This window comes from Notolepis coatsorum (assembly GCF_963971535.1).
Source record: "Notolepis coatsorum genome assembly, chromosome: 5".
Lineage (NCBI taxonomy): Eukaryota > Metazoa > Chordata > Actinopteri > Aulopiformes > Paralepididae > Notolepis > Notolepis coatsorum.
Window position 1 is genome coordinate 137,078,070 of NC_140169.1, and position 27,963 is coordinate 137,106,032.

Consider the following 27,963-nt stretch of genomic DNA (forward strand, 5'->3'; position numbering starts at 1 on the left):
TATGCAGTGACAGTTATTAGAAAAGTTATATCTTTTCTGCCTACGGAAACCACACCTTTATAGCTGTGTTCATTGTCGTTTCCACGGACACAATGAATAAACAAGGCTGCACAGACACTGTGGAATTCGTTTTTCCTATTTATTAAAAGAGACAAAAAACATGAGGGGGGGGGGGGCAATAATAAAAAATGATCTATTCAATATGTTAAAGGGAAATAATTTGGGTATATGTAGCACTGATTAGTTTACTTCCTCTTTGGGAAGAGATGTTCAACAGTGGAACGCTGTCCAACTCTCTGCGTATAGGAGAATGCATCCTGTCCACAATTCAAAAGAAGCTGACTTTGCGGTTACTTAACAGTTCTGTTCCCTACTGGTAAACTGCTCTAGATAGGCCTCCTCTCCATTGCATTGCTCAGGTTCAATGTTGAATAAATAAAACCACCAGAAATCACAGCCAGGTACCCCCCTTTCTACCCCATGCAGAAAGTGTAGACAGACAAGAGTTGAATGTTTTGGACATGCCTCCCTCTGTTCAGATCATGATGTGTCATGGAGTGTGTGACAAATACCACATTATCTATCCTTTTCCAGTGACTGCAGGGTGTGGTTGAAATTCATTTAACGGTTCAACGGAGGAGGAGTAAGAGGCATCAACACAACAGCATAATTATGTTCTCTACTATACAGTACCAGTACTTTCTAAATTCGACTTAATTTAGGGAGAAACACAATCATCTTCTCTATTGGACCCAATAATGACCTAACTAGAATCAGACACACACAAGCAGTGTGTAAACAAACTCCCAGCAGAGAGAGAGAGAGAGAGAGATAAGAATCGTCATGCTATGGTTTCCGATATTCGAAGGCCAGCTAACGTTATAGCTACTGTACAAATAATAGGCCATGATGTGCAACGTTACTGGTTGTAATATCTCCGACATGACATTTGATAGCTAATCAACCAGTCGCTAGGTGGTAAGTAACCAAACAGCAACGTCTGCTAACGTTAGCTTAGCAAACTCCTGAATGACAGGTTAGCTTCCCTAAGTTAGTTGTTAGCTAAACGTTTAGTGGTCATTTTGACGTCGAGCTTTAATAACGGTTCCGTTCTGAACACACACAGTCTGTGTGACACATCTTCCATTTCGAAATGTCACGTTTTTGCCCCCCCCCCAAGCACAGCTTTAATAGCTCATCATGTTACCTTAGCTATGTCTATTTTGTAATCGACACGACATTAGGCTGCACCTGCAAACACAGTAACGTTAGCTTAGCTTAGCCCACTCAGTGCTCTCACCTTCAGTCTGATTTCATACGTGGTAAATCTCCCCCTGCCGATCCCAGTCGTCTCGGGGGTGTTCACGTCGATCTCTAGGAAGTTACTCGGGGGTCCATACGCGTCGTTTAAGTTCTGAGGCTTGGTAAATAGCCTCCTAGTATCAGCTATGGTGTCAGCCATGTTTGCTCTCCTGCTGCTGTGGCTCCTCGTCGCGCCGCCGCACTACTTCCGATCAGCTGAGGTTCAGCTGACGACGTCCAGGACACTGTCACTGTGTCAAAGAAGGAAGGGTCATTTACGTCAGAATACCAGCGTTCAATGGAAAGGTTCTACACATGGCGCACCCGCGCTACACAGTGACGTAATGGCCCTTCCTTCGTTTTATAGTTTCCTTGGCTGGCGTCTGGCACCTTGAGCTGTGATTTTTTTTGTTTACAACCAGACTGATGATCAGGCGCGTTCGCTTTCCATTGGCTCAACTTTGTATCGATTAACTTGAATAAAGGACGAACACTAGACATAAGTTCATCAAGTCATCGCTGCAGACAAATATACATATGGATGGATGTCACGTCCACACACTGGGGCTTGTGTCAGTTAGTTAGTTAGTTAGTTAGTCATTCAATTTTAATTTGCTATAATTATTTAATTATAATTATATTTACCAATTATTTAATTATAATTATAGCTCTCAATTGTAACAATCACGGTGCGTTTAAATGTTCACTATTTGTATCACTGTTGTTTGGGCCTTAGCTACCAGACTGAAATAATCATTGAGACAATCAAGAGCACCTACGGGAGACTGCAATTCGAAACTGGCCCCTGTAAATGTACAGTAAATGTCCTAACCCAATAATACACGAGACCCTCTTCTTGGGACTAAGTAAGGTTTTGTCGATATTTGTCGATATTCCAATGTACAGTTTTGCTTGTACAGTTGTACAGTTTTCCCCACCCTGCCTACCCCCACCCCACCAACCACCTCCAATGTACAGCCCCCCCCCCACCCCACCCCACCTACCCAACCTCCTCCAATGTACAGTTTCTACGTCAAACTCTTTTTCAGACTCTTTTTGTATCACAAACAGTACTGTATTTGTAAATCTGGTATGTCATAAATGTCTAGATGTGTAGCAGTAGCCTACTGATTGATTGATTGATTGATTGATTGATTGATTGATTGATTGATTGAAAAGTTTATTAACAGATTTCAGAATGGGTACAGTTAAGTACAGTACAGCTCAATACATACAATTGTTAAGGGGATGCAGACCAGAGAAAGACTTTCGTCTTGTTTACATCAGGGTCCCCCATTTTCAATTCATCATAACATATATGACATACATGACATACAGGTAGACAGTACTGCTACATCTATACATTTATGACATATCAGATTTGCAAATACAGTACTGTTTGTGATACAAAAAGTGTCCAGAAAAAGAGTGTATATACATTTGACGTAGAAACTACATTGGGGGAGGTTGGGTGGGGTTGGGTGGGTGGGTGGGGGCTGTACATTGGAGGTGGGGTGGGGGGGGTGACACTGTACACTGTACATTGGAATACTGACAAAGCCATACTTGGTCATTTACTGTACAACTGGGTTAGGACATTTGTAGGGGCCAGTTTCGAATTGCAGTCTCCCGTAGGTGTTCTTTGAGAGTGTTTTTGAAAGTGGGTAGTGATTCACATTCCTTTACAGCTTTGGGGCGTTCCACATTGATGTGGCATAATTGCGAAACGTGTTTAGTCCCTTGTTTGAGCCGAATCTGGGTTTAACATGATTTGTGGAGCTCCCTCTGGTGTTGTGGTCGTGGTATTCACTGACCTTTGGGAAGTATTTTGACATGTACATGGGTACCTTGGTCGCGTAGTGTATCTTGTAGACCAGGCCCATTGCAAGTTGCTGTACTCTGTCGTCTATCTGTCTATCTGTATGTCGTGTATGTCATATATGTTATGATGAATTGAAAATGGGGGACCCTGGGGGGACCCTGATGTAAACAAGACGAAAGTCTTTCTCTGGTCTGCATCCCCTTAACAATTTTGTGTATTGAGCTGTATTGTATTGTACCCATTCTCAATCTGTTAATAAAGTTTTCAATCAATCAATCAACATTACCTATATATTTGTTATTTTATTAAACATAAAAACGATTCAGAATTGAATATAAAACTAACTATATTAATAATTGTACCTGGCTGTTCCTGACTCGTAGCCGGTCTGCTGTTCACGAAGAAGTGTTTGAATCAATAAAGTTGTATTTTATTTAAACAACATGGCGGCTTACGCGTTGCCTTTGACGACCAACAGTTTATTTAGAAATCTTCTAATAGACACGTTTCTGTCACCAAATAAGATTGGGTGTTTCGCCACCAGTAACTCTGTAAAAGGTGAGAAATGCAACGTTTTGTCTATGTTCGTGGTCAAATTACTCCGTGGTTGTAACGTTAGCTGTTAATGTCACAACCAGGGAGGACAGCTGACTGAGCTGAGGCAAACTGGTGATGTTAGATAATAACGCGATCTGTTCATCATCCATCACTACGCATGAAAATCAGCACGAACATTACCTGTAAAATAACAGTATATCTGTTGAACAATGTATACCCGCTTAGTACTGCTCTCTACAACTGCCCTTACGCTGTGCGGCTGTAAGCAGTCCTGATGAATTGAAAATGGGGGACCCTGATGTAAACAAGACGAAAGTCTTTCTCTGGTCTGCATCCCCTTTACAATTTTGTGTATTGAGCTGTACTGTATTGTACCCATTCCGCAATCTGTTAATAAAGTTTTCAATCAATCAATCATAGTAAGCATAATCTCAGATACCTACCTCAAACTATAGTCTACCCATATAACTCTGTATGATAGATTGATTGATTGATTGATTGAAAAGTTTATTAACAGATTGCAGAATGGGTACAGTACAGTACAGCTCAATACATACAATTGTTAAGGGGATGCAGACCAGAGAAAGACTTTCGTCTTGTTTACATCAGGGTCCCCCATTTTCAATTCATCATAACATATATGACATACATGACATACAGATAGACAGTACTGCTACATCTATACATTTATGACATATCAGATTTGCAAATACAGTACTGTTTGTGATACAAAAGTGTCCAGAAAAGGAGTGTATATACATTTGGCGTAGAAACTGTACATTGGAGGAGGTTGGTTGGGTGGGGTGGGGTGGGGTTGGGTGGGTTGGGTGAGGGCTGTACATTGGAGGTGTGGGGGGGGGGGGGGGGGGGGGGGTTGGGTAGGGGACACACACACATTTTACACTGTACATTGGAATATTGACAAAGCCTTACTTGGTCATTTACTGTACAACTAGGTTAGGACATTTGTAGGGGCCAGTTTCGAATTGCAGTCTCACGTAGGTGTTTTTTGAGAGTGTTTTTGAAAGTGGGTATAGTGATTCACATTCCTTCCTTTACAGCTTTAGGCAGGGCGTTCCACATTGATGTGGCATAATTGCGAAACGTGTTTAGTCCCTTGTTTGAGCCGAATCTGGGTTTTACATGATTTGTGGAGCTCCCTCTGGTGTTGTGATCGTGGTATTCACTGACCTTTGGGAAGTATTTTGACATGTACATGGGTACCTTGGTCGCGTAGTGTATCTTGTAGACCAGGCCCATTGCAAGTTGCTGTACTCTGTCGTCTACTCTAAGCCATCCTAGGTTGTCAAAGTGGGCAGGGGTGAGGTGGGTTCTAGGAGTCAGGTCAAGTAGTAGTCTGACTAGCTTGTTTTGAGATGTTTGTAATTTGTTTTTTAGTGCCTTTGAGGTGCTTTGGTACCATGAGGTGCAAGCATAGTCGTAGTACCCTTGAATGAGTGCTCCTGCTAGAGTCTTCAGGGTATTCTTGTTTACCAGAGAGGAGATCCGGTACAAGAATCTAGTTCGTTGGTTGACTTTTTTTATTACATTGGATGCCATTTTGTCACAGGAAAGATTTGCCTCTAGGATGGAACCCAGGTAGGTAATTTCGTCTTTCCTTGTGACAATATTGTCACCCACTGTAACTGAGAAGCCGTCGGTCTTGCTGAGTTTGTTATTTGAACCGAAGAGAATGGACTCTGTTTTGCCCATGTGTAATGATAGTTTGTTATCAGCGAGCCATATGCAGATTTTGCCTAGTTCCGAGCTGAGGGTTTTTTCAACCTGCAACTTGTTCTTGCCAGAGACCAGCAGGGCTGAGTCGTCCGCAAACAGGAACAAGTTGCAGTCACAGGCTGACGACATGTCATTTGCATAAATTAGGAAGAGTAGCGGTCCTAGTATGCTTCCTTGTGGAACACCACAGCTCACTGTGAGGGGGGGGGGGATAGAGTACCGTTTACCTCTACCATCTGTTCTCTCCCCTATAGGATTGCATCCAGCTCACTGATAAGCTATCAAAACCAATTGCTTTTAGCTTGTCCATTAGAATGGAGTGATTGACAGTGTCGAAGGCCTTTTCTAGGTCCAGCATGACCATGCCGCAGTATTTGCCCGTGTCCACCTCTTGTTTGATGTGGTCGTTCAAATAGAGGAGGCATGTGTCAGTGGAGTGGGACGTTCTGAAGCCAGATTGGAATTCGTAGATTCGATTTTTTTCCGCCAGGTACTTTTCGACCTGTTCGTAGACTATTTTCTCCATGACTTTCGAGATGGAGGTAAGAATAGAAACAGGGCGGTAGTTGCCTGGGTCTAATTTGCTGCCCTTTTTGTGCAGAGGGGTCACTCTCGCAATTTTGAAGTCCTTGGGGACGTGCCCCTGTTTTATAGAGAGGTTTATTATGTGTGTGATGACTGGGGTGATGGCGGCTGCTGTGTCTCTGAGGAATTTGGAGGGGATGTTGTCATGGCCAGTGGCCTTGTTAGGTTGGAGTGCGCTCAATTTTTTGAGTACCTCATCGGTTGTTACCATTTCAAGTTTGAAGTCGTCTTTGTGGACCCCTAGGTTTTTGTAGTATGCTACTATGTGTTCTACCCCATAATGCCCTGAGTGGGAGGGTAGTTTGTTTACCAGTGTTGTGGCTATGTTTGTGAAGAAGATGTTTAAGTAATTGGCTACATCCAGCTCGTCTGTGATGAGCGTGTTGTCCGTCTTTATGTTTATGTTTGAGAATCTGGTTTTAAGTTTTTTACTGCAGCCTAGTTGATTATTGAGTAATTTCCAAAGTTCGCAGGGTTTGTTTTTGTTTTCCTCGGTTTTGTCGTTGATGAAATTTCTTTTTGCGGTTCTGATCATGGTGTTTACGTCATTTCTTAGTCTGTTTCTTTGAATTTTTAGTTCAACCACGTGGGCTTGGAGTTCACTGTTTGAGCTTTTGGAAAGCTTTGTCTGACTTTTATGAAGTTCAGAGCATTTTTTGTCTCTGGTTTTCATAGCGGCCAGTATTTCAGTGTGCATCCATGCCTCAGCGCGATTTTTAACCCTGGTGGTTCTTATGGGTGCCATGTTGTTGAGTATTGCTGTGAATTTGATTTTGAATCCAAGCCATGTTTCTTCAACCTGTGTACCACTGAGTTCATCTGACCAGTCCAAGCTCCCCAGTTCTAGGTTAAAGGCCTCTCTAGAGTAAGTTTTGAGGTCTCTAGATGTGACTGTTCTGTTTTAGCTTTTTGCGGGTACAGAAAATCATATAATGATCACTTAACCCGCATGCTATCACCCCTTTATTGGAGATCATTGACTTGTCAGAGGTCAAAATGAGGTCAATGGTGGTTTGTGTCGAATCACATACCCTTGTGGGTTGGGTGATTAGCTGGCTGAAACCGTGCAGATCAGAAAATCTACTGAAGGCCTTGAAGACGGGTGCTGCTTTATGCAGCATATCCGTGTTCCAGTCCCCAATAAGAATTGTTTCTACCCCCTCCACCCCAGCTAAACACCCATCAAGTGTGTCATAAAAGCCACTCTGTTCTGGTGGTCTATAGATTGTGCCTACTAGTACTGGTTTCGCCCTGTCTAATAAGATTTCAATCCAAACAGTTTCAATTTCATCATGGTTAAGGTCAGTACGGTTGATGTATTTGGTATCCTTGTGTACAGACACCACCTCCATACTGGTTCCTATCCCTCCTGACTATTGAGTAGTTTTCAATTTCAATCTCTGGATCCTGTACAGATGAGTCTAATTTTGTTTCTGTGAAACACAATATGTTAGCCTTACCGTTTAAAAACAACTGTTTGATTTCAGCCAGTTTAGGTCTCAGGCTATTTGTATTAAGATGGAATATGTGTATATATTTATTCTTGCCATATACATATTTAGCCACATCATATGTCTGTACATAATCCATTTTTACAGTATCTGTAGATGGCGATGCTACCTGTGCATATCCCTTACAGTATTAATGACTTAACCCAAGAATACACAAGACCCTCTTCTTAGAACCAAGTATGGTTTCGTCGATATTCCAATGTACAGTTTTGATTGTACAGTTGTACAGTCCCCCCCCCCACCCCACCTACCCAACCTCCTCCAATGTACAGTTTCTACGTCAAATGGTACTCTCTTTTTTAGACTATTTTTGTATCACAAATAGTACTGTATTTGCAAATCTGGTATGTCATAAATGTATCGTCTATCTGTATGTTGTGTATGTCATGTTATGATGAATTGAAAATGGGGGACCCTGATGTAAACAAGACGAAAGTCTTTCTCTGGTCTGCATCCCCTTATGTGTGTATTGAGCTGTACTGTACTGTACCCATTCTGCAATCTGTTAAAGTTTTCAATCAATCAATCAAAACAGTAGTACCTACTCTTACTAGTTACGCTGCTGGCCAGTATGACTACTACCGGTCTTTATACCTGTATCACTGTACATACATCTGATTAGCACTATTACTCAGTATACTAGGCCTAATTTATATATGGTATATCCAGTTTAATCACATGTAAATTTAATGTTGCACTTTGCTGTTACATTACATTTGCATTTTTGTTGTACTGTAGCTACTTGTGCTGTATAATGACTATACATTTGAATATAATCTAATCTAAAATCAAGGTTTGATTGATTGATTGAAAATGTTAATTAACAGATTGCAGAATGGGTACAGTACAGTACAGCTCAATACACACAATTGTTAAAGAGTTGCAGACCAGAGAAATACTTTCGTCTTGTTTACATCAGGGTCCCCCATTTTCAATTCAATTCTATCTAGGTAGCTCATTCATTATCATTATCAGACACCCATATATGTTGCAAATGTATTAACATTAATATTATTAGGCTAAATCGTATGCGTTGGATAATAAATTATTCAAGGTTCAAGATTCAAGATATTTATTTGTCACATGAACAGTTAAACAGACCGTTACACCGTACAATGAAAATCTTACTTGTTTGCTTGTCCACCCATCACACAAAATCACAAGTAGACTTAAACTAAAATCGCAATATTAAGAAAATGTTTAATGCCAAAATAAAGAATCTTAAAAAAGAGAAATAAAGTAGAAAAAAATAAGGCACGGATGATATAGATGTGATGTGATGTTTTCAGCTCTGACTGTCAATTCATCAGGTTACACCACAAGCGCAGGCAATTCATCTGCATCGACATCCCGCCCCGCCAGCTCCCCAGCCTCGGATACCCGCGTCTCCAGTGAGGCTATTGACCACTATGACAGTCTCATCCACCGTGGCTCGCTGAAGGAGGACGGGCAGCAAAGAGGTGTCCTACAGCAGCTAGGACAACTGCAGAGGACCCTGAAGGGGTATTGTAACAGGATCTACTTGACCCCACCCGAGCCGCAGGTGAAGCCGAACCATGGTGGTGCCAAACTACAAGAAGGACAAGACTCAACGTCGAGCAAAACTCAAAACCAAGGTGGTGCTTCTTCTGAAAAGGTACGAGCAAAAGATTTTGCCGGACAAATGTTGTAAGCGTGATGTGACACGGCACACCGACCCCATTGGTTTTACGTCAACAGTTCCTTTTACGTTTATGAATAATCTACACTTTGAGGAGTTTATAAACCACCTATCCTTCACTAATTCATGTCACTAACAACTCTTCGTTCACTATCCATTATTAGGATTTGATATACGTATATATTGGACGGACCATATAACAGCACTACATTGTACATGTAAAATAACAGTATGAACCAATGTAGCTCATTCATTAGAAAGCTTTTTCAGTCTTCAAACTAACTATAGGCGGGGTGACAGTGGCTTAGGAGGTAGAGCGGTCGTCTAGTAATCAGAAGGTTGCTGGTTCAATTCCAGCTCCTTCCAGCAGAGCGTCAAAGTGTCCTTGAGCAAGACACTTAACCCTTAACTGCTCCCGATGAGCAGTTTGGCACCTTGCATGGTCGGTGTATGAATGTATCAGTGAATGGGTGAATGTGAGGCAGAAGTTGTAAAGCGCTTTGGACAAATATAAATGTACTATATACTGTAAATGTAGTCCATTTACCATTTCTAGGCCTCACTAGGACTCTGTTGGCAAGTGGTTTCTGGCTTTTTCTTACTGTATCCTAGTTAAAGGAACACGCCAACATTTTGGGAAATTAGCTTATCGTCCAGAGTGAGACAAGAAGATAGATACCTGTTTTCTCTCTGTGCGTTCAGTAGAAAGCTATCTGGCTGCACGTTAGCCTAGCTTAGCACAATGAATGGAAGCGGACATGGCCGGTTAGCCTGACTTACTTGACTTAATCCTCTCTACCCTGTTGGGGGGCATAGGGCGTCCACCAGAGCTCTCCATCTCACTCTCTTTTGGGCCAGGGCCTTTGCTTCTTGCCAGCTCAGTCCGATGTTCTTTAGGTCTTGGAGTGTGGAACGTCTCCAGGTGTTTCTCGGCCTACCGGCTTTCCTCTTCCCCTGCGGGTTGTAGTCCAAGGCCTGTCTAGTGATGTTGTTTGAGTCCTTCCTAATGGTATGCCCTATCCAGTTCCACTTTCTCCTTTTGATGGTGGTAGCTATCCTTCCTAAAACCGGCTTGCTCTTTCCTCAACTGACCGTCTAAGGCTGGTTGTATCCTATCTAAAATAATCCCACAAAGAACCTTGCTAGGGACTGACAGGAGCATTATACCTCTCCAGTTGTTGCATTCACTGAGGTTTCCTCTTTTAGGAATGGTGACCATTAAGCCCGTTCTCCATTCTATTGGGATTACCTCTGTATCCCAGATCTTGTTGAGGAGGTGGTATAGAACCTCTGTGGTCGCTTTGGGATCAGCTTTCAGAATATCAGGGGGTATGTTGTCAACTTCTGGTGCTTTTCCAGCCTTAATCTTTTTGATGGCTCTGGTTATTTCATCCTTAGATATCCTCCCACAGTTGACCTTCAAGGTTTCTGATGGTACACTGCTGATCTCTGGTGTTATTTCTGGGGGAGGTCTATTTAGGAGTTCCTGGAAGTGTTCCCTCTAGCGGTCCAGCTGTTGGGCTTCCTGTGTGATGAGTTGTCCCTGTTTATTCTTCACTGGTCGGCTAATGGTTCTGTTCTTCCCCGCTAGTTGTCTTGTGATTCTGTAAAGATATTTCATGTTCCTCTGTCCGGCTGCTACTTCTGCCTAGGGCTGGGCGATATATCGAGTATACTCGATGTATCGCGGCTTGTTCTACATGAGATGTAGTAAATTACTATATCCTGAACATCGAGTATATGTTGTCACGTCAGTTTCTAAGCCGCCGCGGCTGAGATAAGACTTGCTTTAGCGCAGCGCTTTCTTCTCATTTCATTATAGACACAGACCTGCGTGGACCTTCAATGACAAGCAATTGTCATTTCATTAGACACAGACCAGGTCGGACCTTCAATGGCATGCAATTGAATTGAATTGACGCAACCAACTGGCTAACGTTAGCCGCTAAGCTAACTAACTTTCTAACGTGACTCTGTGACACCAGTTCCATTAGTGAGGAAAGGGGGGGGGGGGGGGGTATATTGACGAGGCTTGACAACAGAGGTTCAAAGATAACTTCACATTTATTGGCTATTCGTTTCTTTATATCACTTTATGCAGCTTCCTCCAGGTTCCAACTCTGTGTTGACAATGACATCCTGGTGTGAATGAATGAATGAAAACTTTATTTAACAGATTGCAGAATGGGTACAATACAGTAAGGCTCAATACACACAATTGTTAAGGGGATGCAGACCTGAGAAAGACGTTTGTCTTGTTTCCATAAGGGTCCCCCCATTTCAATTCATATAGACATTTATGACATACACAACATACATGACATTTATGGCATAGGGACATAGGTATTTAGTACTGATACATTTGTGACATAACCGGTATTCAAATATACAGTACTGTTACCCCTAGATCCTGACAGAGTATACATATGATGGGGAGGGGACTGTACATTAGGAGGGGGTGGGTGGGTGGGAGAGAGATATACATACGGCGGGGAGGGAATATATACATGCGGTGGGGAGGAGACTGTCTATTAGGAGGTGGTGGGGGTTTTGGGCATTTACGGTGGCCAGTTTCGAATTGCAGCCTCCCGTAGGTGCTCTTTAAGAGCGGTTTTGAATGTGGGTAGGGATTCACATTCCTTTACAGCTTTGGGTAGGGCGTTCCACATTGATGTGGCATAATTGCGAAACGTATTTAGTCCCTTGTTTGAGCCGAATCTGGGTTTAACATGATTTGTTGAGCTTCCTCTGGTGTAGTGGTTGTGGTATTCACTGACCTTTGGGAAGTATTTTGACATGTACATGGGTACCTTAGTCGTATAGTGTATCTTGTAGACCAGGCCCATTGCAAGTTGCTGTACTCTGTCGTCTACTCTAAGCCATCCTAGGTTGTCAAAGTGGGCAGGGGTGAGATGGGTTCTGGGGGTAAGGTCAAGTAGTAGTCTGACCAGTTTGTTTTGTGATGTTTGTAATTTTGTTTTAAGCGCCTTTGAGGTGCTTTGGTACCATGAGGTGCACGCATAGTCGTAGTACCCTTGAATGAGTGCTCCTGCCAGAGTCTTCAGGGTATTCTTGTTTACCAGAGAGGAGATCCGGTACAAGAATCTAGTTCGTTGGTTGACTTTTTTTATTACATTGGATGCCATTTTGTCACAGGAAAGATTTGCCTCTAGGATGGAACCCAGGTAGGTAATTTCGTCTGACAATATTGTCACCCACTGCAACTGAGAAGCCGTCGGTCTTGCTGAGTTCGTTATTTGAACCGAAGAGAATGGACTCTGTTTTGCCCATGTGTAATGATAGTTTGTTATCAGCGAGCCATATGCAGATTTTGCCTAGTTCCGAGCTGAGGGTTTTTTCAACCTGCAACTTGTTCTTGTCAGAGACCAGCAGGGCTGAGTCGTCCGCAAACAGGAACAAGTTGCAGTCACAGGCTGACGACATGTCATTTGCATAAATTAGGAAGAGTAGCGGTCCTAGTATGCTTCCTTGTGGAACACCACAGCTCACTGTGAGGGGGGGGGGGATAGAGTACCGTTTACCTCCACCATCTGTTCTCTCCCCTCCAGGTAGGATTGCATCCAGCTGAGCTCACTGATAAGCTATCAAAACCAATTGCTTTTAGCTTGTCAATCAGAATGGAGTGATTGACAGTGTCGAAGGCCTTTTGTAGGTCCAGCATGACCATGCCGCAGTATTTGCCCGCGTCCACCTCTTGTTTGATGTGGTCGTTCAAATAGAGGAGGCATGTGTCAGTGGAGTGGGACGTTCTGAAGCCAGATTGGAATTCGTAGAGGTGACATCATCAACTACGGCAACTTAGGACGTGTGTGTGTGTGTGTGTGTGTGTGTGTGTGTGTGTGTGTGTGTGTGTGTGTGTGTGTGTGTGTGTGTGTGTGTGTGTGTGTGTGTGTGTGTGTGTGTGTGTGTGTGTGTGTGTGTGTGTGTGTGTGTGTGTGTGTGTGTGTGTGTGTGTGTGTGTGTGTGTGTGTGTGTGTGTGTGTGTGTGTGTGTGTGTGTGTGTGTGTGTGTGTGTGTGTGTTTAGCTAAAGTGGATAGAAAACACAGTACTTTGCGGGGGAAAGTGGGAAATTTGATGTGGTGTGGCAACCCTTTATCTCTTACGTGGAACGGTTGACTACGTCTCTCACCTCCTGAAACAAGGACACTGTATAGGAATGACTCTGTAACATGAAGTGCTCTGAGAACTTTTTATTTCATCTTTTTTTATTTATATATATATATCTTTTTTATTATTATATATATATTTGTTGGTGTTTTGTTCCGTTTTTTCTTTTCTGTTTTGTTTATATGTGTATGTATGTCACGTTCGTCACTACTGTAATGTCTAAAAAAAACACGAATATAAATATAAATAAAAAATAAAAATAAAACGGTACTGTGCAAAAGTCTTAGGCACCCAAGAGTTTTTATATAAATTGTCCTACAGTATATTATCTTATTTTTAAAAAGTATTAGTGTGTCAGTAGACTACTCTTTTTTTTTTTTTTTTAACAATATATTTATTGGGTTTTAGTTTGCAAATTACAACATGTATATCAGCAGAGCAGTATTCAGCAAACATTTTCACCCCGTTCTCCCTCCCCTAACCCCACCCCACAAAATAATAATTAACTTCAAAAACAGGTTCACATAGGAAGGATACAGATTTAAATAAAAAATAAACATAAATAAATAATAATACAACCAAAATGTTTTACACATTAAGTAAAGGGTGTTTCTTGTCGTTTTTACACAATGATAAGAGTTGTCCCACAGTACTCCCCCTAATCCCGTTCTTGTTGAAGCAAGTTCCCAACATTCGTATTATGCTTTAAGAAGTACACAAATGGTCCCCAGGCATTATCAAAAATGTTTTGTTTACGTCTAACAATATACCAGTAGACTACTCTTAGTAAATCTTTAGAAACTTTTAATTTAATAATTTTTTAAAGCATCTTCATGGTTTAATGCAAACATATGTTGCAGGGACTATTATAATCATCATATTGGCGTGACTGTATACATCAAAGGGTTAAATCAAGCATTTTTAAGTGCTTTAGAGGAAATGTCAAGATATCGCAATATACAGTATATTGTGTATCGTGATATAGTAAAAAAATATCGCGATATCCTTTAGAGGCCATATCGCCCAGCCCTACTTCTTCCTCACATGCTAGGTTGTCAACATATCTTCTCTTGTCCCTTCTCGTCTTCTTCTTCACTACCCTGCTCTTTTGTTGGTATTCTTGCCTCCATTTTTCTTTCTTTGTCATATCTGGTTCCCTATTGCACTTATTTTTAAGGTTCTTCCTTTCCTCTATGTCTTGCCAGGTGTCATCTGCAATCCAGTCTTTTCTTTCACCTTTCCTATAGCCCAAAACCTGTTCACAAGTGTCAATGAGGGCCTTCTTGCAGCTTCCCCTGTTCCTCAACATCTCCTGTTTCTGCTAGTACTTGAAATCTGTTTTTAAGTGTAAGCCCCGCTTCATGCCTAACCTGGTGATCCCTTAGTTTTCTGATTCTATGCCCTACTTTCTTACCTTTTCCTTACAGCTAGTTTGAGTCTAAACTCTCCTATCAGCAGGTGATGGTCAGAGTCAATGTCTGCTCCCCTCGTCTTTACCCTAACATCTAAGAGTCGTTTTCTCCATTTTCTTGTTACTGCTATATCTGATCTGGTTCTCTGTGTTTAGATCGGGGGAGATCCATGTAGCTTTGTGTGTGGGCTTGTGTGGGAATAAAGTCCCTCCGATTGATTAGTTCATTAAAAGTGCAGAAGTCCGCAAGGAGGGTTCCATTCTCGTTCATTTCTCCGAGACCTTCTGTTCCCATGGTGTTCTTCCAGTGCCTGTTGTCCCTTCCAACCTTGGCATTCATATCTCCCATGATTATCTGGATGTCTCTCCTTGGGGTCTTCTGCACCTTCGCTTGCAGTTGTTGGTAAAACGTCTCCTTTTCTTCAGTTTCAGCCGAGTTTGTCGGTGCATTAGCACTGAATGATGGTGATGTTTCGACCCTTGGATAAAAACCTGGCAGTGATTATCCGTTCAGAAACTGGTTCCCAACCAAGGAGGCTTCTTGCAGCATCTTTAGAGAGAATTAGGCCCTTGCATATGTGGATCCTCTTCATTCTCCCTCCCCGAATACAGAAACCTCCTCCTGTGGCTGTAGTAACTTCCCCAAAGGTGTTCCAGCTACACTCACTAACTCCCATTACACTGACATTGTATCTTCTCATCTCCTTTGCTAGTTGTGCTAGCTTTCCTGCTTGATGTAGAGTTCTCACATTCCAGCATCCTATTCTGGTCTTGGACTTGAACTGCAGCAGGCTTTTCCTCCCTTGGGCTTCTCTCAGGGTTTGGCCCAAGGAACTAATTTATCTCCTACTGGTAGGGTAGCATGCTTGATTCAGGTGGGATTGCTTTGTTCTGGTTTCGGATTCTGTAATAATTTATTATGGCTGGGTGGGTGATTGGCCCAAGCAGTTGGTGGAGTTGGTTAGTCCCCTTCCCACGCTTAAGTCTTCTAGGCAAAGGATTACAGCCCCACGCCACATGGGGCCAGACATTTCTTAGCAATGGGTTGAGTACAAGCCGTCAAGCCCGGCCAACTCCTGCCACTGTATGATGAAGGCACGAATGCCAACACCACCCTCAGCACGGGACGGGGCCAGTTAGCCTAGGCATTGTCCAACTAACATCTCTCCCAAAGGCTAACCGGCCATGTCCGCTTCCATTCATTGTACTAAGCTAGGCTAACATGCAGCCAGATAGCTTTCTACTGAACGCACAGAGAGGAAACTGGTATCTATCTTCTTGTCTCTCTCTGGAGAAGACGGTACGCTAATTTCCCAAAATGTTGGCGTGTTCCTTTAACAAAGCATTGCAATCAGTCTAGTTACTTGATTCAAACATTACTGACATTTGCCTTGCCTTTATGAAATCTTACGGTGTTGTGCTTTGGAGAAAACACCTTTTTAACATAGTGAACACAGCGCCTATTAGATGATGATGAATTGTGGTCCAGCTGACGCTGCTGGTTGAGTCATTCTTTTTCCATTGGATGTATCTCAAACCCCACCCTCTTTTCTTGATCCTCCAATCACAACTGTCGCTTCCCTCGGACAAACTATAGTCCGTTTTCTCGATAAGGACTCCGACCTGGCGGTGTACTGTAGTTGAGAGTGATAGCTTTCGTGACACGGTAAATAAATACTAAAGCGTTCAAAACGTTAGAGCCGAGGCACATACCAAGCAGACAAATGTGTGCCAGAGTTGTACGTCGTCCTAGGGAAGCAACAGTTGGAGGAAGAAAAGAGGGCGGGGTTCGAGATGGGTCAATCGGATTCCATCCCATGCTCACTTTCCCCTTTCTTTTCCCAGTGATGGTGGAAATTGTTTACTAGTTCGATGTTCAGCTTACAGCGAAGTGAAGGCCTGGGCTACATATGGTCCTATGAGGCCTCGCCCACATACTCACACATAGCAGGGCGTCTTTGTCTGTGTACATGACATGGCTTTTGTTTTTAAGCCTTTTACAGTGAGGCATCTGGAACTCTCATTCTGTCATAAAGCCCCATTGACGTCTCGCATATGGGGGCACTTCAGTGGATCCACCACACTGTACCCCGGTTTATGCTGATGAAGGGCACAAAGTTCAGGTCACAGAGAGGGTATATAGGGTCTGGGAAGTAGCCTATAGTGTGTGTTGGAGGGAGGGAGGGGCTGTTGTTTTTAGGTCAGGGGAGCTGAATGTGTAATATCTGGGGGTGGGAGTTTGGGAGTTGGCTGGCACAGACACAAGGCCAGGGAGAGATTTTTGGAAGGCAGCAGGACAGACCTCCTGCTGGGATGGTCCCGGCACCCCTCTCCCTCTCTCACCGTCCCTGTGCAGTAATGAGGGGATCCCCATTGTCTGTGGCATTCTTGTCCCTTTTGCTTTTGATTCTGGACTCGGACAAATACTTTGGTTTTAGGCTGTCAACACCCCCCCCCCCCCCCCCCCCTCCTCCTCCTCCTCCTCTTCTTCAACAACCGTATGTCTCAGTGTCTCTCTCTCTCCCTCTCACACACTCACACACACACACTCACACACACACACACACACACACACACACACACACACACACACACACACACACACACACACACACACACACACACGCACACACTCACGCACACATTGACTGAAGTTCTTATGCAATTATTCTGGTTTTAAATCAGGTCATACTGCTGTCCTCTCGGTGTCTGTTCTTTTCCTCTGTGAAAGTGCCGCCATTGTCCTCCGCTAACTGACCAAGTCTGCGAGGAGTACACTTGACTTAATATTGACCCAATGTGGCATGTTTTTGCGGGTGGTCGAGTAACAATGGGGCTTTGTTTCCGAGGGATCCTCCCTATTCAAGTGAGACCTGGACTGTGGATTTCTCCTCGTAGAACAGGGCCGGACAAATATCTCCCGATATTTATCATTCGCCGTCTACTGAGTCTACATCCGTCTGTGTTGTCTTTATCGTTGGATTTCTTTTTTGTAACCGTTAGTCATGGATATGCCGTTTTTAGATTCAGATTCTTTAATGTCACATCAAAATGTACTTTTTGCAGCATCTTGGTTCCTCGACCATGCAGCGACAACATCAATGAATTAGGATAAGAAATACAGGTAATGAATATAAGCGATAAAAGGGGTGTGTAGAGTAGCATCGGGAGACAACAACACAGGAGTTATGCGTTGTGTTTGTATGTTTACATCCATATGTGTGTGTGTGTGTGTGTGAGTGATGGTTGGGCAGGCAGCAGGCTGTTAGCATTATTTGTTCATGAGCCTGATCGCTTGGAGAGAAGAAACTGTCCTGGAGCCTGCTGGTTCATGCCGTGAGGCTATGGAATCTTTCGCCAGACTATTTGTGGTTGGGGTGGTTTTGGTCTTTGATGATCCTGATTTTTATAATATTGTACAGAGAGACAAAACCGCCAACTCAAGAGATGCATCCCAGAGCTGCTCCGTAGACAGTGAATAGTGGAACAACTCCCACAAATTCCCAATCAGGTCTCTGACATCAAGGCCACCTAATCACCCCTTCCCCTTAATTGGCTGATATCAATCCCTGTCTCCTGAGCCGTTCAGCCATTGTGTAGTGTGATGTGTGCCTGGTGCCAGTGTATGGCAGCCATTGAGCCTGCGTAGCCCAAGGTTGGGTGCTACCAGTGGTGGTGAAGGAGGCAATTTCCACCCTACATTGTGGGGAGCGCTTTGAGTGTCTAGAAAAGCGCTATATAAATGTAATGAATTATTATTATTATTACTACTATGACAGTACCCGTGGTGATCCTACTGAGCTATGTGATATATATATAGCTTCTGAAAAAAGCCCTTCTGGTTATTGTCTCAGAATATAAGGGCGTTTTCACACATGTAGTTCGTTTGCTTTGTTCCGAACTTCTGATTCAGGGACTAATATGATACAATGTTGCACTTGCCCCTTGGTTCGTTTGTATTCACACGGCTGTGTTAACAGCGGACCAAAACTTGTAAACAAACACCGCATGCGAGCAAACTGTTCTCTCATTGGTCCGATTTTTGATAGTTCCCTCGGATTTTTCTTAACTCACAAATGCACAAATCACAAAATATTATCGAAAATGGAGCATCAGCAGCATGTTTGGTTAATTGTTTTACTTGGCATTCTCTGGTTGATATACCAGTGTTCAGTCTATGAAGAAAATATTAAATTTCAGCAAGCATCAAGGCTACGATTAGAAAATAATGTATTGATGCATCTGATGAGAAGACGCGCTGCCTCACGTCGACACCTTTGTAGGAGAAGACGCGCTCTGATGAACGCATACAACAACATATTCACCCAACAATTTCTCTTCCAAAGACGCATCAGGTAAGCACAGTATACAGTACGGCAAGTGAGTTGAGTCAACTGCATTCTCACTGCATACAAACCGCTCCAGGCTTCTATTGGAAGCGCACGAGACCACCCTCTCTAGGTGGTCTCGGCCCGCTTGTTTTGTTCCGCACCCGAGTGCGATTGCTGTGTTCACATATTATGCCCAAACGAACCGATCTAGGGGGTAAACGCTCCAGGTTTCCGAAACAACAGCTCCAAACGTACAAGACGGCCACCATTACTCTCTGCTGACCCTGCCAAGGACTTGATGCCACATCCTTTACTTTTGAATCAGAATTGGGATCAGAAACACCTTGCTGCCTAGTATATCATGGCGGCACGGTGGTGTAGTGGTTAACACTGCCGCCTCACAGCTAGAAGGTCCAAGGTTCGATTCCGGCTTGGCGACCAGGTTTCCGTGTTGCCAGGTACCAAGGTGGGTTATCTCCCAGGCCTTTCTGTGTGGAGTTTGCATGTTCTCCCCATGCTCACAAGGGTTTCCCCTCCCGATAAGATAAACCCAATGAAAAAACATGCATAACAGATCGCTAACGCTGTTGCGTTCCCTGACGAAGACGGACAGGACAGAAGCACTTGGATTGGTCCCCGGGGCGCGGACCCATGCCGCAGCCCCTATCTGCTCCCGGCTGCCCTTGGGGGGGGGGGGGGGGGGGGACGATGGGATGGCTCAAGCGCAGAGACTCAATTTCATCGGCGACCCAAAAAGAAAAAATTGGCTTGTGTGTTGGTCTACAAGGGCCTTGAAATTAAGCCTGTGCATAAGCCCGACTGTAATGCAACATTTGAAGCCCTAGCCAGAGTGAAAGCCCCGAAAAAAAAAAATATATATATATTAGACTAATTTATTTTAAATTTTTATTTGTTTTAAATACACGGTTTTATATGAACTTAATAAATAAACAAAAACGAAAATGTCCAATAGGTCTACCTAAATAACAGATAGGCGCATATCGCGCTGAAAACTAATGAAGCATTATATTATATAGCCAAATATTAAATAATTCTTTGTTTTAAATATTCGAAACACTGTTTATATATTAACTTAATAAATAAACAAAAACTAAAATGTCCAATAGGTCTACCTAAATAACGCATATCACGCTGAAAACTAACAAGCATTATATAGCCTGTTTCGCGTCTTTCTTATTAGAATGCCGTCTATTTCCATTTCCCAGCACGCGCGTTAGACTGACTCACACGGTGCCTCGTCACAATCAGTAAAAAAACTCGATGTCGCGAGTATACAGAGGTACTGGCAGACACAGACTAAAACATTAATGTCATCATGACACAAAAGCATACAGAAAAAACTCGACCAGCAGCCAATTATATATCAAATAAATCAGGACTCGCCACGCTGTTGACGTCAGCAACAAAAACGTCTTGCGTTGAATAACGTTAACAAAACTTCGCCAACCGGCTGCTACATCCAAGAACAAATTAAAACGTTTGCCAACTGGCTATATTCCAACTTCAAACAACAATTGAACCACTTCGGTCTGCTGTTCATTTGTTCACCATCCACCGTTGATGTCCTTCAGCACTGTTCTACTGTCCTCGAATTCTCCCTGCGGTAATTACATCCAAATGTTTCCAAAAAAGCTCTCCCTTTCCCTAATTCCCTTTACTATTTTATCTGTTAACTTATCCATCTTGACTCAGAGACACGAGGCTCTGACTCTCTGATCTCTGATGACATCTGGCGCAAAACAGAAAGTGAAAGCAGCGTGAGGCGCGCGCGCGCAATAAAAAATAAAATAAAAAAAGAGGGCGCTGCCCGGCCCGGCCGAGCCCGAATTATTTATTTAAAAACAAAGCCCTACCCAGCCCGAACCCGTCGGGTCGGGTAGGGCCCCGTCGGGCTCGGGCAGGGATGCAGTGCACCCTGCACTCAAAAAAAATAAATCTTTGGATTTACTTAAAAATGTTACGTCAACTTTTTCCACACAACTGTGTTGAGTAAATGTAACTTAACTTTATTTCTTAATATGGACTCAATTAAATCAAATAAATTATACATGAGTGAATAGAGTAAATGTAACTTAACTTTATTTCTTAATATGGACTCAATGAAAACTAAATTATACATGAGTGAATTGAGTAAATGTAACTTAACTTTATTTCTTAATATGGACTCAATGAAATAAAATAAATTATACATGAGTGAATTGAGTACATGTAACTTAACTAGGTTCGTTAATTTGTATGGATTATTCATACATTCAACTAATTTAACTTGCATTAGTTGAACCATGTTAAGTATAAGAACACAAATTAACTGATTAAAAATACATAATCAAGTTAAGTTACTTTTAAGTCTCAGTTGCGTGGAAGCCCTTGACGTAACATTTTTAAGTAAATCAAAGTAACAGCTTAATTTGCCCTATAAAAATGCCTGGCTTAAAGGAAAACTCCATTTTGGGAAATTAGCTTATTTGCCATCTACCCTGGAGTTAGACAAGAAGATACCTTTTTCTTCTCTGTGTGTTGTGAAGGATCAGATTAAACCGAATATGTATATTTATTTATATATATATATTTAATTGTATTTGTATATCGTTTGATATCCCCTTTATATTCCTTGTACAATATGCATTGAATATCCCCGTTTCTACTAAACAGCCCATAATAGTTTCATTCTACCATTGGACTAGAACCTGGCGCCAGGTTGCCATACTCCTAGGTTCAAGTTCAATCGTGCCGCCTAACATGTCGAGGCAGCCCCCGGTCCCGCGCAGTAATATGCCGGGCGAAATACGTGTGGTACTATTTGTTCATAGCGCATATATATATGACGCTCGTAAAGTAGAACTTTCTTTTAGTCCAGTTCTTTACCCTCCAACAGAGTGACAGACGCAAAAGCCTCCCCACGAAGCACGTGCGGTGTAGTAGGGCCTACTTGGCCCAGAATAGGCATTGAGATATCGTGTAGATTAATAGTTGAATGGTCATAGTTTGGCACCATACCGTCGAGTTGGACGTATTCTATTAAGCTAATAATAGTCTATTTATGTATGGTGCATCGTTCGGTTAGAGTTCTACAGTTATCAGTACCCCCATCGTTCCTGACGTTATCTGGACGCTTATCCAGGCTGGTCAGACCCCTAGTGGTGATTGCATCCGAGGAGCTCCGGGTCAAGAGCGACTGGACCTGTATATTGGATTACTCTACCCGACGACGGCGAGCCTTCCACGGCTCTTGGATTATGCTTTATGTGCTTTGATTATTCCATGGATAAAGGCCAACACTGTCGAGTGTTGGAATTACCCCCCCGGAGAGGACTACAGGTGAGGCGGCGCTCTACACGTGAGGTCGCACCACGTCTCTCCGTTGTGGACCGGCAGATACCGTTCCACAGAGGGTCCAGCTGTGTTCGTCTACGGCCCCAGGTTCTGTGGGCACTGGGTCTAAGACTTTGGATTCTCCCAAGACACCGTCAGCCAGATGGGATACCGCCAGCGACTTCTCTAACCCCCCCCTCCTACTGTCTTACAACCAGCGGGACCCCCCCCCCCCCTTAGTGTATCCAGCTATAATTATTCAAGTACTATCGCTATCGTTTCCTAAATATTCCAGGTTGTATACTTACTCCCTGCGCAACCAGAGATTGGACATTCAATGTTGATTTACCTACGAATACTCATTTGCCATAAAAGTGCATACTTAACATTTCAAATCATAAATGTAATTAAGTGAATATTGTGTACACCCTTTGCTGTATTAAATATTCGATTTGGTCCATTTGTGTTGGTTCGTTTCATCAGGTGGGAAAGTGTTCATCATACTTATATCTTGTACTGGGTGGCCAGAAGTTAAAGTACATGAGGTAGTGGTATTAAATATCATATCTAACAATACAGTCAGGGAATTGTACCCCTCAGCTACAATTGGTCCTTCGAGCCGGATGGTAACTAGTGTAATATTAATATAGTGTTATTAATATCGAAATGGCCTATGATGAACACTCCACGAAACGATCCTCCTAACCTAGAACGCCCGCGGCGCAGACGACAGACACCTCAGTACTTAGAGGCTTACACTGTCAGTCAACTACCTAGCCTTCGACAAACGGTAAACGTAGTAAAAGTAGAAAGTAAAATTATGTCTGACCTTAACGACCAGGTTTCCCCGACCACAGAGGCCCTAGTAGGTCCTAATGTAACTGACCAAGCCCACGGTGGAGACCAGGAGGGAATTGACATGCCTTTACCCCCCGCCACTACTAAAGAAGTAGTCCCCGACACGCCCCGGGAGGAAGACAACCCTACAGAGAGAGAACTCTGCACGGAAGAAGAAGAGGAGAGCGCCGAGGAACTAGAGCTCCAGGACTCCCCAACGAGTACCCCCAGGAGCGGTTCACGCAAGAGCGGCTCACCTCCATTACCGCCTTCCCCCAGCGAAGCGGAGAGGATACTACAACAGGCGTTCCTCGTCAGCCTGACAGCCTCTACCGAACACGATCGGCTCCAAGCACAGACGCTTAGCGAGCGCGAACGTCTCCAAGCCCAGGCGACCAGTGAGCGCGAACACCTCCAAGCACAGCAACGGAGCGAAGAACAGCGCACAAGTCTGGAGATGAGACGCTTCCAGATGGAAGAGAATATGGCAAGAGACCGCGCCGACGCCCAGCGCACCGCTGCCGGTGCCCAAAGAGACGCAGAGCGCGACAGACTACAAGCGCAACTAATAGAGCAGCTGATCAAAGGGACAACTCCCTCTCCCTCCGCCAGGGGCTCAAGGAACTCGTCGAGACAGCAGTCAAGAGCAGCGTCACCGCAACGAGCAAGCGACCCTGAACTTGACCAACAGACCGAGTCTAGACCCCCCGCAGACCCCCTTCCCATACCGGCCCAAGCGAGACCCAGCTACAAGGAAGGAGCGGCCTACACTGCGGAGAAGCTAAATAAACGATTACAAGATCTGGAAGATTTGATAGAAGAAGAAGAGGGAGAAGAGGAGAACCAAGCCCGACGACGGCACAGTACTCCACCGGACCAGGAGGTCCCATACAGTCCAGGCTATACCCCCGTGGCGCTGCGCTACAGACCCCCGACTCTATTTACGGGTGAGCACGACGCACGACCAGCCCCGAGGAACAGTACCTGGACCAGCGGGCCATGGTACCCTGCCAGTACCGGCCCACAGCGAGGCGCAAGAGGGGACTTGCCCAGGAGGTCTCCCCCCCAACGCTCGCCGATGTATTCGCCATCCACGGCGTCATACAACGCCACGCCATCAATCCCAGACTTCGTCTATGAGAGTCGAGCACAGTACACGGAGCTCCGGATGTGCTTAGAGACAATGCTGGTGGATGTCATTGATGAACGCCACAAGTATGCAATATTATTGAAGCACCTGAAAGTACAGCGAGCACACAATATAGCGCTAGCCTATGCTACCTCCTCGACCCCATACACAGCGGCCCTTGCAGCGCTGGATCAAAGATATGGACGTATATGGGATTACGTAATCCAGGAGATAAGGCATATTGACCGCCTACCCCCAGCCACAGACAATCGCTCACTAGATGACCTGTCAATCAAAGTGCAGTCCCTGGTGGGGATGCTGGGAGCTCAACGGGAGAAGGGCAGGCATGAGCTGTACGCCAACTCTAACGTTGAGAGGATTTTGGAGAAGCTGCCACCCGCAAGACAGGAGCGCTTTCGGCGGCAGAGGGACTACCGAGATCCCGACGGCCCCGAGCCATCCCTCCTTGATCTGGCCGACTTCCTGGCGAGAGAGGTCAGCAGCTTACGACTGGACACCTTCGGGCGGAGCACGCCAAGCTCCAGAGAGGGACCCAGGAGAATAAATGATGGAAGAAGATCGGTGACTGTCATGCACCAATCAGAGTCAGTACCGAGCAGTAAGAGTCACAGCACCCCCTCGAGGAAGGAGAAGTGGAAGATAGCGTGTCCCTACTGTGAGAAAGAACACTGGCTGTCACAATGTGACACATTCACAAAGATGAATGCAGAAGAAGTGAGCCAATGGATAAAGTCCAACCGGCGCTGTTATCGATGTGCGCGGCCCCACATGGCAGCCGAATGCCGCCTAAAGAAAAGGTGCAGCCGGTGCGATGGAGCCCATCTAGATATACTACACGATAGTAACGGAAGACGGCCTACACCTGCACCACGGAGCGGCACCAAGGCAAGTGTCATGTACATTGACCCCGCCAGCAGCAACGGAGCTCAAGTGCTCTTAAAGGTAGTCCGTGTGACATTGAGCTACCAGGATAAAGTCATGGACACTTACGCCGTCCTTGATGACGGGTCAGAGAAGACCCTTCTGCTCGCCTCCGCTGCGACTCAACTGGGACTGCGGGGGAGCAAGAACGAAATGACGATTCGGACAATAAGAAGAGATTTGAAGACGATAAAGGGCGAGAATGTCTCCTTCACTATCGCAGCCAACGGGCAGCCAGAGCGACAGTACAAGATCACAAATGCTTTCACCAGCCAAGAAATAGGACTCTCGCAGTACACCTACCCTGTCACCAAGTTGATGGATAAATATGTGCACCTGCGCCAATTACCTATCCCGCTCATAAACGGCGCTACCCCGACCCTGTTGATAGGCTCCGACCATGCAGAACTCATAGTCCCGATTGACCGGGTCCACACCGGTCCCCGAGGCTGTCCTGCAGCCGTCGAGACCCGCTTAGGATGGACATTACAAGGCCCCCTCGCTAAATCTCTCAACCGAACCGCAGCCACTAGCTGCTTCCACTCCCGAACGACAGAAGAAGACACCACTCTCCTGCAGCATGTCGAGAGGCTATGGACCCTAGAGACAATGCCCTTTAAGAACGAAAAGAAAGACATTCGCTCTAAAGAAGACATTTACGCCATCCACCTACTCGAGCAGGGGACAAAGAGAGTCACAGTCGGCGGAGTGATGAGATACGCAACTCCACTCCTGAGGAGAGAGGGAATGCCCCCCTTTCACGCAAAGAAAGACGCCACGGAGCGCTATCTACTGAACACAGAGCGGCGCCTGGCCAAAGACCCCGCTCAACAGAGTGTGTACCGAGCTGAGATTGAGAAGCTAATCACAGCGGGACACGTAACAAAGATTGACATTAAAGAGGCCGATCAGACGACCGAATCATGGTACGTGCCGCATCACAAGGTCCATCACAATGGCAAGGATCGCATTGTGTTTAACTGCAGCTACCAGATCGGATCCCAAAATCTGAATAAAGAGCTTTTGCCCGGCCCCACACTCGGCCCCTCCCTACTAGGCGTGCTACTGCGCTTCCGCCAGGACAAGGTGGCTATAAGCGGGGATATCAAAGGGATGTTCTTGCAAGTGAGACTAGTAGAGGAGGACAAGCCTCTGCTACGGTTCCTATGGAGAGAGAAGATCGGAGATGAGAACCCATCCATCTACCAGTGGGAAGTACTCCCCTTCGGAACCACATGCAGCCCGTGCTGTGCTACATTTGCACTACAGAAACACGTCACAGAGGACCCAGCAGCAAATGAAGAGGTCCAACACAGTGTGAAGAACAGTTTCTACGTAGACAACTGTCTACAAAGCGTCTCGACTCAAGAAGAAGCCGAGGCTCTCCTAATCAAGTTACGCGCCTCCCTAATCAAAGGAGGCTTTGATCTCAGGCAGTGGGCCAGCAGTGACCCGCACGTATTGCGCAGCCTCTCCTCCGCAGACAAGGCTGCCAGCAGCGAGACCTGGATGGCGACAATCCCAGGAGAAGCCCAAGAAATGACACTAGGATTAGTCTGGCGCTTCAAAACAGACTCGCTCCACTATAGACACAAACCCTTGGCTCCAGAGCAAGGAAGGTCGGCGGCGATACCGACCACCAGACGGAGTGTGTACAGAACACTCGCCAGACAATATGACCCGCTGGGATGTATTCTACCTTACACCACCAGGGCAAAGATGATTGTACGAGCACTATGGGACAAGGACCAGGGCTGGGACGACCCAATACCCGCACACCAGGTCAGCAGCTTACGACTGGACACCTTCGGGCGGAGCACGCCAAGCTCCAGAGAGGGACCCAGGAGAATAAATGATGGAAGAAGATCGGTGACTGTCATGCACCAATCAGAGTCAGTACCGAGCAGTAAGAGTCACAGCACCCCCTCGAGGAAGGAGAAGTGGAAGATAGCGTGTCCCTACTGTGAGAAAGAACACTGGCTGTCACAATGTGACACATTCACAAAGATGAATGCAGAAGAAGTGAGCCAATGGATAAAGTCCAACCGGCGCTGTTATCGATGTGCGCGGCCCCACATGGCAGCCGAATGCCGCCTAAAGAAAAGGTGCAGCCGGTGCGATGGAGCCCATCTAGATATACTACACGATAGTAACGGAAGACGGCCTACACCTGCACCACGGAGCGGCACCAAGGCAAGTGTCATGTACATTGACCCCGCCAGCAGCAACGGAGCTCAAGTGCTCTTAAAGGTAGTCCGTGTGACATTGAGCTACCAGGATAAAGTCATGGACACTTACGCCGTCCTTGATGACGGGTCAGAGAAGACCCTTCTGCTCGCCTCCGCTGCGACTCAACTGGGACTGCGGGGGAGCAAGAACGAAATGACGATTCGGACAATAAGAAGAGATTTGAAGACGATAAAGGGCGAGAATGTCTCCTTCACTATCGCAGCCAACGGGCAGCCAGAGCGACAGTACAAGATCACAAATGCTTTCACCAGCCAAGAAATAGGACTCTCGCAGTACACCTACCCTGTCACCAAGTTGATGGATAAATATGTGCACCTGCGCCAATTACCTATCCCGCTCATAAACGGCGCTACCCCGACCCTGTTGATAGGCTCCGACCATGCAGAACTCATAGTCCCGATTGACCGGGTCCACACCGGTCCCCGA

At 45.0% G+C, this 27,963-nt stretch overlaps 2 protein-coding genes across 3 annotated transcripts in view; one reads left to right on the forward strand and one right to left on the reverse strand.

Moving 5' to 3' along the window:
* snx3 (sorting nexin 3) overlaps positions 1-1,492 on the reverse strand; it is a 66,635-nt gene extending 65,143 nt beyond the window's left edge. For both annotated transcript variants that reach the window (XM_084314489.1, XM_084314490.1), the window contains exon 1: positions 1,301-1,492. In XM_084314489.1, coding sequence (XP_084170615.1) covers positions 1,301-1,462 — 162 coding nt within the window. In that variant the 5' untranslated portion in view covers positions 1,463-1,492. The remainder of the gene's footprint in view (positions 1-1,300) is intronic.
* Positions 1,493-3,567: 2,075 nt separating this feature from the next.
* The window catches only part of afg1lb (AFG1 like ATPase b), a gene marked incomplete at its 5' end in the record, with an annotated part of 97,013 nt that continues 72,617 nt past the window's right edge, over positions 3,568-27,963 (forward strand). The window contains 2 exons of the mRNA XM_084314282.1: positions 3,568-3,682; positions 8,826-9,151. Of these exons, the coding sequence (XP_084170408.1) occupies positions 3,568-3,682; positions 8,826-9,151 (441 nt within the window). The remainder of the gene's footprint in view (positions 3,683-8,825; positions 9,152-27,963) is intronic.